Raw genomic sequence first — 12,260 nt, forward strand, 5'->3', positions numbered from 1 at the left:
ACACAGATTAAACACTAAACTTAACCTAGTCAGTCTAATCTAGCTGACCCGGTTGATCCTCTTATAACAGCAATCTATAGCCAAAATGCACAGAGGACTGTGCAAAAGTCTTAAGTCATCCCTCATTTCTTTTTTAATTTTTACTTTCAAGGAGGCAGACTTTCTTGTAATTTTAAGGTGATATTGGGGAAACAGCTCTCCATACTTTGGACATTCCCCACTTTTTCATTTAATTTCAGTTCCGTCCATTTACAGAGGAATATATTTTTGAGTTGTTAGTTTTAATTTTTTAAGCAATATTAATACCGACATATGAGTCATTCAAATATATAAAAACTACCTTTAAGGGAATTAGATGTCTTTTGAAAAAGTGTTAGGCACTTTGTTACTAGCAGCCTGTAGCAAAAAACATTTTTTTCTTCCCATTTATTAAATTGGCTTTACCAATAAAAGACAAAGATGACACAGTTTACTAGGCATAAAATTGTATTTCTACACCAACATTAGCTATTAGCTGAAAACTTGACATAGGATCGCCATGGTGTGGAGTGTGTCTTTAAGCTCATCACCACTGCAAGGGAGAGGCAAAAGACTGAGGTTTGGAAAACTACACAAGAACTGGACTGAAAATCAGTGGCAACAGGTCTGATGGTGATTAATCAAACTCTGAAATCTTCGGTTCAAATTATCTTTAATATGTATAAATGAGGGCAGAAGAGTGGCGGTGAGTGTCTACAGCCGTCTGTAAAACACGGTGGAGGCTGTGTCCTGGTTTGCAGCTGTATTTCAGCCACTGGCGTTTAAGATCTTGTCAAAATTAATGAAATCGGATTTGGCTCCAGCATGCAACACCATCCGAAAAGAGTCCAAACGGCAACAACTTCATTGTTCAGACAATGCAGTAAAACCATACCTGGATAGAAAACTAGAATAAAGGTGGTCATACCAAATATGATTGACTTTTAAGCTCCTTAGGAGCGAACTCTGCTTTCCTTTATATGCTATATTTACATGCATGTTTACACACGTCTCAATCGCTGCGCACAGATAACACTCCAGCTTTTCACTGAGCCATTAATGCGTGTGAGAGCGAAATATACAACGAACTAAAGAGAAATGTCCGTTTCCGAACATCAAGAGAGCCAAAAAAAATCCTTGAAATATTCCTACTGTGAGTCAAACACTTGCCTGATCTTTGCCTTCAGAATTCATTTTGTTAAACAAACAAACAAAAAACAATAGCACATCTGAAGAAAAAGAAAACTGATCTTTGAAAAGATCGATCCTAACCTGGCGGTCAGTACTTCATCATTCACAAGCTTTGTGATCCTGTAAAACTCATTACAGAGTCGGACCATTTTCAAATTAACTCTTAATCTCGAAAGACGGACGCTGACCTGAGGAAATGTTACAGACTTGATTCCTTCCCTGTCCAATGTGCAGATATGGGTCAAAGAGGCGGGCACGCGCTTAAATCACCAAATAGCGCCAAATGGCACTGGATGTACTGGGTGTGTGGAAAACACGAGACATGTTTATTTTGTTAAAAGAAATTACATTACTTTATTCGCGTAAACGCTAAGGTTAGGTTATGTGTTTAAGGTTTAAGTCGACACCATAATAAATAATTAGATAAATAACATATAAATTTCATACATCTCTCTCTCTCTCCCTACTATATACATATATATATATATATATATATATATATATATATATATATATATATATATATATATATGGTGCATATATTTCATCAGACATGTGATTGTTGACCAGCATAATAGGATGATGCAAAGTGACCAAAAAAAAGGTATACACAGCTTTAGTCATCTTTTTTTTTTTATGTATCAGCAACAGAAAAGCAGAAAACAGCAGAGAAATATTCTGATATTCTGATTGTTTTCCTCAAAATGAGATGACACCATTATATGTTATATCGTCAACAAAGAAAACAATCAGCTTATTGTGAGATTAGGAGATATTCTCCAAAGTGGGACACCAAAAAGCTGAGGATATTTACAAAAAGCTGTTTTACCTTCTTTTCTTGCATTCATTGAACCGTTGCTGCTCCCTTTGGCATTGACATGGCATTTTTTTGTACATTAAGCTGCTGGAAAAAAAAGGTGGTGGTGTGACTGAGAGCAAAACCCCTCCAGTTAAACTCCTCTATATAAGGCAGAACCTTGTCTTGGATCATAAGACTTGCACCACAAGCAGCCTTCATTGGTATCACATCAAGATGCTGAACATCACGGAACCTTGCCTGCAGTTCTTGCCTTGCAGGAGCTCAGACCGTTTTCTGCAGCCATTCTGGGATTATTTACTTTTTCACTATACGCCTCTCATCTCATCCCCATTTTTCCCCGTCCTACTCGCCTTTTCGAGCTATTTTTTCTTCAGCTTACCTTTTGCTGTGCTGGACCTCTTGGGAGAAAAGGTGCCTTTATTCCATCAGTACAAGATCCAACCAAACAGGAAGCCAACTTTAAAAATGATGGGTGACAACTTCATGGTTGCTTTTTATAACCACATCTTCTTTGTTTTACCAGCTGTAATAATCAGTATTTTCATTATGCCTGCACCACCACTGCCACGAGATGCTCCCACAGTATATGAACTGTTTATTGATATGCTGGCTGTACTGCTCCTCTTTGACACTCAGTACTTTATTTGGCATTTCATGCATCATAAGCATCCTCAGCTTTACCGCTGGATCCATGCAGTCCACCACGAATACATAGCACCTTTCTCATGGTCAAGTGAGCGGCTCAGCATCCCAGAGCTGATGACGGTGGGATTCTGGAGCAACCGTGATCCAGTTCTTCTAAACTGTCACCCGCTGACCACATGGTGCATTACAGTTTTTAGCATCTGGATGTCTGTTGAGGACCACATAGGCTACGACTTGCCGTGGACCTTGAACCGCCTGGTGCCTTTAGGGCTGCTGGGTGGAGCACCAGCTCATGACATGCACCACCAGAGGCCGAGCACCAACTATGCTCCTTTCTTCAGCCACTGGGACAGAATTTTTGGCACGGCCGCCCCTTTGAAGAAAAAAAATGAACTGAAAAGCAAATAAGAACTGTTCTCTCAATATAGCCTGTTTTTTTTTTTATGTGGCATTGTTAGCACTGCAACACTCTTTTAATGCCCAATCCTTTAATTACTGCTTGCTCTATGTGGGGCCCTTGCTGTCTCCACACTCTTTGGCAGTGTATATATATATAAATATATAAATATATATGTGTGTGTGTATATTCTCAATGAAACGTGTTAAATGAACTTGTTGAATTTTGAATTCAATAAAAAACATCTTGTTTACAAAGAATCTGACTCTCTTGTTTTATTCATTATTAAATGGAATAAAAAGTAAATAAAAGCTGGCAGGTGTGCATATAATCACTCATTCAACACTGCGGTGAAGCTCCAGTAATCACTTATAATTGCAAGAAAATTCCGGTAAACAACTTCCTGGGGTTTGGGTTTTCTGGCAATCTTCTTACATAATTTAAAACCTTTGAAAGAGCCTTACTCAGCTATATTTTACTTCCAAACTCCACAAGGGAAAACAGAGTTCATAAACAAGAAATCTACTGTTTGTCAAGCTAGTCATGCTGAGTTAAAGAAAGAAAGAAAGAAAGGAAGAAAGAAAAAACAAACATGATTGAGGGAATTCAGGCTAATCCATCCCCGAAAGCGCAAAGCTCTAACTCCTTAAAGGTATATTGATTTGAATATGCAAGTAATTTTAAGTCATTAAAAAAGCAGAGGACTCTTTCATTCCTTCTGTGGAACTTGAAAAAAATCCTTGACTTGTTCTTCTAGGGATCGCCAAACTGGATCACCTGCCTCCATCTTCCTCCTCTGTCACACCAACCCTCTGCATGTCCTCCCCCGACATTCATGAATCTTCTCTGATTTCTTCCTCTTACCTTACTGCTCCATATTCAACATCCTTTATCCAATCTATACACTAGAAAGGCCTTGTCTCTCTAACTTTGTCTCCAGACTACTCATTTCTCATCTTGTCCATGTCAGTCACTCCCAGTATTTTCAGCTCTGCCACCTCCAGCTCTTCCTCCTGTCTTTTTGTTAGTGACACCCTCACCAAACCATATATCATAGCAGACCTCACTACCACCTTGTAAACAATGCCTTTCATTCTTATGTCATGAATCACCCTTGACAGTCATCCCCATCCCCTCTACTCTGCCTGATCTATAGTAAGCAGTTTCCACACTAATAAAATAGACTTTCTCATCATTCCTTGTTTAATTCTTGCCTGTCCCTCATACATAAAGCATTTTAAGTAGGCTTTCACTGGTGTAGAATTACTGGTCAGGTTATGTGATCTAAACCTTCCCTTTTAGTCTTCCTGCTAGCCTTCTCTTACAAATCACCCCTAACACTCATCTCCACCTGCTCCACCCTGCCCACACTCTCTTCTTCACTGTCTTTTGCTTTGGATGTTTCACCCATTTACTTAAATGAACCTACCTTTACTTGAATGTTTCCACGTGTCTCCATCTCATTCGCACACATGTATTCTGTCTTACTTCTACTGACTTTCATTCCTCCTCTCTCCAGAGCACACCTCCACCTCCACAGTCTCTTCCACCTGTTCCCTGCTCTCACTACAAATCATAATATGGTCTGCAAACATGATAGTCCCGGGAGACTCCTGAGTGACCTCAACTGCCAGCCTGTTCCTCACCATTGCACCACTCCTACCACAAATCTCACCTCTGTCTCGCTGCCCTCACATACTTCTCTGACACTCCTGACTTTCTCATGCAGTACCACAGTTCCTCCCTAGGCACCTCATCATATCCTCCTGAAAACCAGCCTATTCATTTATGTCCTCTGGACATTGGTTTTTAATCTATATCTTGTGACTTATTTGAGCTACCCTACTAAGTCCAGATGTACTAAATAGAGGACATCCTGTGCTTTTCATTGATGTCTCATGTGCTTGGGTGGCCTCTTTGAGATCCAAAGAGGAAGAAAATCACACAAAAAAGTTCAATAGTTAGATTCTCTTTTCCTGGTTCTCAGGAGGATATGCTGTCTCTGGGTCCACAACTCCATCTGAACTTCTCTATATTTGTCTGTCAAAACTCCTAAAGAAAACATGGCATCTCTAGTCCTCTTTCTCAGTATGAAGCCATACTGCTGCTCACTGATTACTTAAACTAGCTTCAACTCTTTCCCATAGCTTCATAGTGTGGCTTATTCCTCTGTAGTTACTACACATGACCCATGCTCTTAAAAACTGGCACAATACACCTAGTCCAAGTAGGTGAAATGCAAAATAGGTTCATTTTTAGTCCAAGCAGGTCAAGAAAAATAAATTCTTGACCTGCTTGGACTAACATTGAAGTTATTTGGTGTTTTGCCTAGACTGAGCAAATCCCATCTGGTGAGGAAGGCCAAAAAGGTCCTAGAAAGTACACAAATTTAAAAATATAACCAAAAACAGGATGTTTTTGTTAAATACATTTATTTGTCACAGAACAAACACTACACACTGTCAGTGCAGACTCTTATTTAAATACTGAACAAACATATTAGCAATTTGTCCCGTGTTTTCTGTCGGGTGCAGCTTGGTGTAGCTGATGAACTGGCGCCGTAGTTTCCGCAGCTCTGCCATGTTGACATTTCTGGTGAGCTCAATGTTTAACAGCAAGTTAAGGAACAAGAAAAATACCACAGGTTGAACCTAACAGAAGCCCAAATTATCTCCAAGCCCCAGTATCGCATTTAAACCTTTGAGCAGGACAACAGGACGAAATAACCTGAACTGAATGTTACTGGCATCATTTCAAATTCAGATTATGCCCATTTTATTAAAGGTTGGCCAGAACAGAAGCTGATGTGCTTTTAAGTTATGTTGTGCTTGTACCAACATGTTCAAAGAAGAAAATCAAAGTGTCTGGCTCTGAGAAGGTGCTTCACAGTCCTGCTACCAATGAAAATCCACAAATATAATTTGGTTTCTCCCCACCACACATCCCACAGCATGCCATTACAGACAAGACCTTTAACATTGCTTAGTAATTTACCTTTCTTTTAAGTCATGTGATGGCCACACATTCCTCCACCTCCTCTTCTAATGCTTTTCAGATAGAAAAGTGTTGTCCCCCCCCGCTGGGGAGGGGAGGTGATTTACCCCAGGAGGTAAACGGAAATTAGCAGAGCCGATGCATTTCACACAGTCATTAAATATGACAGACGTCCCACACGGAACTACAGAAATCTGTTTAATGTGAAAGGATTAATCAAAATCGTGTGTTCAAAATAACTGGGCACACGCAAGTCGTGCTTAAAAAAGGATATCTTTTCCGAAGCTCCAGGAACTGCGATGAGATCCCCGGGAACGCTCGTCTTCTGGGCGTTAAAAATCGCCTGAAAACATTTAATTACATTTATCAAGCACATAAATAAAAATGATTTTTTTAAAAAGGGATCTCTACAAAGGGTATAAGGAACAGAATCAGAATTAGAGAAGTATTTACTCCTCTTAATTTATTTTGCTGGAAATATTTGCAGATATTGTGCAATAGAACGTCGTGATCTGTGTGAAATCGCTTCAGTGCAAAAAGAAGGAAGTGCAACATGTGGCATGCTAACAAATACACGAGCTCTATGTCAAAACAAAGACAAAGAGGAGGTTATTTTTTATTATTGACTGTATTTGCCAATTTATATGTTTTTACTCTGCTGCCTTGTTTTGTAGATCATGCCATGCTCATGTCATGAATGGCAGACAGAAATTCCCACACTTACAACATGCAGGGGTGCTGATGTTCACATGTGAATGAGTTGATGTTTGATGAATTTGGGTTAAAAATAAAGCATTTAAAAAACATTTTAAATACATTAATTTTTATTAACGTTAAACAGTCGGCAGTTAACAGCTAAACCTCTTACTTGTTTTTATAATCCTTTCAACACTTTGGATTTTAATACTGAGATCCAGGAACTTCACACAGCCACAGTCAGTACTTTAACATCGATCAGCAGGATGTGGATTTTCACTCCATGACAGTGAAAAAATCTCACCAACCTGATAATATTTGTGGTCATTTACTCGAATCTTGAGCCCAACATCTGAGTCCTGTGATTCATTGTGTTTTAAACAAGTCTTTATAAACAGCAAGTACCCATTCATATAGTTTAAATGCCTATTGCTAACTCTAGTTATCCCAAAACTTTTAATGACTTTAGACCGGTTCCCCTCAAATCAGTTGTGATGAAAAAAATTTGGAAAAACTGGTGAAATCTGAGATTTTAAGGCACTTGACCCCATTCACTTTACCTCATGCTAAACTGATGTTACTCATGCTGAACACCAGTTCAACGTGATTGACAAAAGTGAATAAAATGAGGCAAGCAAAAAATATGATCACTGATTTTAGATGCACTCATATACACAATGTCACATCTCTTAAGGGTCAGACTGTTAAATGTGTTCAGTGTTATGAATGTCTTCGAGGCTGTGTGAACGAGCGAGTCTCCTGTTTGAGAAGGCTTTCTGGTTTCCACATTGATAAAACTGCGATGGGTTTATTTTATCGTTCTTTTGTTTAATCCGATTTATCTCTTTCTTTGGGCTTGTGGTTTGGATACTTATCTGTAAAGAACAGAAACTCGCTCGAATCGAACTGTTGAGTCATCTAACAGGGTGACTGGTGAACCACAGCTGAACTTAGAACCCCTGCACCTAAGACGGCTGCAGCGGTTGGCTGGTTCACTTTTTCTTGACGACTCACACCGTTTGCAAGGTGAATGTAATAGACCAACAAGGTTTAATTAACAGCTTTGTTCTAGCAGTCATTACTTCACAGGAACAGCTATGTCACTTTCGTGGGCTACGTGATAACCAAAATTAATTAGAATTAGCTCTTATTTCAGTATTTTGCACTATGCGCATTTGTTGTCCGTTTCGTCTGTACTGAGTTTGCATGTGAGGATGGATGACTCACGACAGCGGAACAGATCTACCCACGGGTAGATTTAAAGTAACCTGAACCTGAACCTGAACTGGGCTATTATTGTGTGCCAAGCTAAATACCTCATCAGCGCTTCACTCATAATTGCAACTTGGTTGGTGATGTAATGTATAAAGCTGTAAATACATGTAATACCTTCTGATTCATAGAACAAAGTCTACATTATGCAGAGGAATGTTGATACCCCAACAGAGGATTTGTAAACATTTTTCTGAAAAAGACTCCTGTCATGTTTCACTTGGAATATGACATAACTCAAAAGATATTCTGGCTCAGTGAAAAAAATATCGTAGGAAACTACCTGAATGACCAGTAAATGATGTGAAACTAGAAAAAAACCCCATACCATTAAGACATCTTGAGTGATCTTGTCCAACTCGTATAAAAAGTTTGCAGACGACAGCGGTTGCTACAGAGAAGAAAAAAAAATGTTTCCTTCACAATCAGACAAAAAGACCACATGATACATCATGCATGCAGTAAATATTGTAGATTTTCAGACTGATTGTAACTAGTGTCTGTTAGACTAACACTCTGAGTAGACTGGTTTGGTGGGGGTGCTTTTCTTTTGAAAAGCGCATCAGAAATGGCTTCAACTGGAAGCGTGTCGTCTTTCAGGATAGTGAAGAGAGGGCTGTCCCATCTGTTTCTGGAATCCGGAGCTTCAAATCGCTGAACTAATGCGTCAAAGCTTAAAACAAAAACAAATGCATGTGAGACAATTTACATAAAATTTACATTACAATTTACATAAAAAAAACAAACAAACAAAAAACACATGCAACAGGTAAGAGTCATGCTGTCATACTGAGGCTTCTCACTCACATGTCCTGATTGTACTGCTCAGCAGCATCTCTGTTTGTGTTCCATAATGAGCTCTCTTCATGGGACGTCAAACTGTAGACCTTAACAAAGAAAACCCGCAAACATACCACTTTTGCATTTGAAAGTAACATTTTTCAAAATGTATATTTAATTGTATACTTACCAAGCAGTGTGGAGTCTGTGCATGTTTGATGAGGCAGAACAGTTCATAGCGGTAGCCTGTAACATATTTAAATTTTAAACTACAAATCACAATATTTAATGTAACTATGACAATTACAGAATAAGTAGTAAGACTTACCTTTTATGTAATTTAATGAGTCTAGAATAACAATGTCATCCTTGTTGACTTTCCTAAAAAAAAAAAGAAAAAAAGAAAAAAAAGAATTAGCATTAAAATATGTGCAAGTTTTGTGCAACATCAGATCCTACAACAGATTTTTAAACACTCACCTCTCCACTTCAGCTTTCAGAGACGCCCTGACATTTTTCTCCTTTTGGGAATCTGAAACATTTCCAGTAAAATTAAGTACATGCAGAAGTCTGCCCAGTTCAAGCAAACAGTCTCCTTAGTCTTGTCAACAATTACGGAAACGATGAAGAACTAAAATTTTGAAAAACAAAAATGTTTAATTCTAATAGCAATGTAACATAGTAAGATAGTTAAAATGATCAGGTCCAAGTGATGTGCCATGTCATATCATCCACAATAATAACAATAATAATATGAATATCAAAGTATCATATTATTATATAGTTGCTATAGCAACATCCTGCTTAAATTCCCTAATGCACATGACGAGACAAGCCCAGGCATTTGTGAGAGCAAGAGGCTCGGATGGTCATTTGGTAATTAAAAAGGGAGTTACTTCAACAACTTTCAGCAAAGCAGTGTACTTTTCAAAATATCCAAGAAAACTGTTGTCATTAAACGTGGACACAAACTTGCAGCTTGAAACAAAAAAACAAAAACAAAACAGGTTGTATACAAGGAGGAGATACAATCAGCTGGTGATGTTAGACCCAAAAGTAAATAAAATGACTCAACGGAGCCTGGCCAGCTGCACACGTTATTGTTAAACTGAAGTATTAAGCAACTACTTTATACTTAAAATTTGCAGGGAAAACACGACCCAGGCTACTTTTGTACAAACATTTGACTTATGCTGTGTCACTGTATTTGTTGCTGTGTTATTACTTTTGCACAATAATGCTGCTGCCATTGTACCAATGCATTTGCTCTTCAAATTAGGAAGTGTGTCATCAATAACAGCAGCTCACTGAAGAAGGAGAACTGAAAATGCCCTTCAGTTACTCACTTACGAATCCTGCTGCTGCAAGCGTCGATAAAATGTCGCTTCCCCCCCCCCACATCATAACAAATCTCATAATCGCAATTATTTTTTGAAATATCATGATATAATTTTGATGCTATAATTCCATTCCTAGTATTCCATACTATTATTTTACTAGCACTTTGTGCTTACATGTGATTTCAGGAGTTTGTAAAAGTAGAATGGGCGCTATCAGGCAACTCTGCTGTGGAACCAGCTCCCAGTTTGGGTTACAGGACACCCTCTCTACTTTTCAAATTAGCCTGAAAACTTCCACTTATGGTAAATCCTATAGTTAGGCTTGGATCCAATCTCTTAGGAATATAGCTAATTGGCTGATGAGGGATTTTCCACAATGCAGTGAGCACATCGACTTGATGCCCTTTTCACTCCCTATGCATTTATATGCTACTACTGCATGAAATTAACTTTTGTTCTGTTTGTTGCTAATAGTCTCCTTTCTTTCCTCTAGCCTCCAACCAATCATCCTCGATGGTTGCCCCTTCTTTAGCCTGGTTTTGCAAGGTCTCGTCCTGTTAAAAAGCTATTCTTCTGGTGCCTGTTCATAAGAGATTACTGAACTGTCTCTACTACTACTAACGCTATATAAGTAAAATTAATTGAATAGTAGCGTTCATAAAGCAGGCGAACTCAGTTGCAATTGTCATGAACTTTAAAGCTGCCCCAAGCATCGATAAGCGCAAACACTCTGAATTAAACACTCCTGCTTCTGTTGTTCATTCCCCCGGCTAAGCTTCGTGTAAGGCCGGTAATGTTACCTCAGTATTATGTGGCTAATAACATACAAAAATATGCCAAGTAAGACTGAAAGCCCTGAAAGCTCACCAGCGTTAAGAAGCACACTAATGAAGGCGTGCTAAGCATACTTGCCTGCGTAAACAGTGTTTTTCTCAACGCCCAGGCTTCCGTCTCCAACAATATGAACCTTCCTTTCTGTGCTTTCTTCAAAAAACGCCTTCAGCTCTTCTGCCCTTCGTGACTTACCACTACAGGGGTAACCACACATCACTATTAGGGGCATAACTGGGGCTAGTTGCCATTCAAACTACAATGGGATGTGATAAAAAGCACGTTGCCACTTTCACCCGGATATGTTAACTAAAAGCGGTTTTTTATTTACCGATCGGCAGGGGGCGCCAGAAACCTGATTATCTGAAGGTACTGTGTGTATGTGAATGTGACTTTAATATAGATAAAAACACAGACTTCCAATACATTCTCTGCACTTTTTAATAAAGTCATAGACAATATAAAGTAAAACAACATAAGTGTTTGTCACTTGCCAACATATACGTCATGTTAGACAAAAAACAAAACATAATTTAGCTGATTTTCACAACAGTAGAGACCCTCCTCTTCATCAGCAGGATGTCATGCAACAACTGATCAAACTGGATGTCCTTCTTCTCTAAATGTATGAGGGAAAAAAACAGAAAGCTGTACAATGGAAGGATTAACAGTGGTATTAGTATTGAGTAATAATACATAACTCACCTGTCTAGTGCCTGCTCTCCTTGTGTTTGTTGGGCAGTTTTCAGAATATGAATGAGGAGCGCCTGCAGGTCTTCAACTCCGTGCAGAGGTCTCACATCTCTGCCTTCAGCTGTATCTCTTATATTCTCAAAGGCAGACTGCACAAAGGAACTATCCACAATGCTCTTCTTGCCCATAAAATGTCCTTATTAAATGAAACATGCAAACTCTCTGTAAATATTGCATTTGCAAACAGAACAAAGAAACAGTCACTCAGCAGTGTAATTTTAACTTACCCGTTGCCCACAGATTCCCCCTGGGATTCACCTTGAGCTTTGAAACTTTATTTCTCAGCTCAGTCAAATCAAGAGTCATTGAAGTTGTCAAAGCAATGTATGAGATAAGGATGAAAGAAGACAGGAGTCCTCCCCTGCAGATCTTTGTCACAGTGCCTTTCATTTCTGAGATGTGCTTCCAATTAATTTGGAGCTGGTCAATTAAAAAAAAAATCTCTTCTGTTACTTTGGGTACAGGCAGTTATACTGAGACAGGATCGGCTTAATATTCTAATGGGATGAAGTCATCCATCTGT

The 12,260-nt window shown here is 38.8% G+C and overlaps 2 protein-coding genes across 2 annotated transcripts; one reads left to right on the plus strand and one right to left on the minus strand.

Annotated features, from left to right (window-relative positions):
- The first annotated feature begins 1,966 nt into the window (after positions 1-1,966).
- ch25hl1.1 (cholesterol 25-hydroxylase like 1, tandem duplicate 1) lies at positions 1,967-3,148 on the plus strand. Its single transcript, XM_003440293.5, has one exon. The coding sequence runs from the start codon at positions 2,243-2,245 to the stop codon at positions 3,080-3,082; it is 840 nt and encodes a 279-aa protein (XP_003440341.1). The 5' UTR covers positions 1,967-2,242; the 3' UTR covers positions 3,083-3,148.
- Positions 3,149-5,484: 2,336 nt separating this feature from the next.
- Positions 5,485-11,299, minus strand: kti12 (KTI12 chromatin associated homolog). The gene is made up of 9 exons (XM_003440414.5): positions 11,066-11,299; positions 9,294-9,345; positions 9,142-9,194; positions 9,004-9,059; positions 8,841-8,920; positions 8,547-8,706; positions 8,362-8,424; positions 6,340-6,408; positions 5,485-5,677 (listed from the first exon to the last, which is right to left on the minus strand). The coding sequence occupies exons 1-9, from the start codon at positions 11,214-11,216 to the stop codon at positions 5,534-5,536; spliced, it is 828 nt and encodes a 275-aa protein (XP_003440462.1). The 5' UTR covers positions 11,217-11,299; the 3' UTR covers positions 5,485-5,533.
- Between the last annotated feature and the right edge of the window lie 961 nt (positions 11,300-12,260).

Source organism: Oreochromis niloticus, linkage group LG7 (genome assembly GCF_001858045.2).
Source record: "Oreochromis niloticus isolate F11D_XX linkage group LG7, O_niloticus_UMD_NMBU, whole genome shotgun sequence".
NCBI lineage: Eukaryota > Metazoa > Chordata > Actinopteri > Cichliformes > Cichlidae > Oreochromis > Oreochromis niloticus.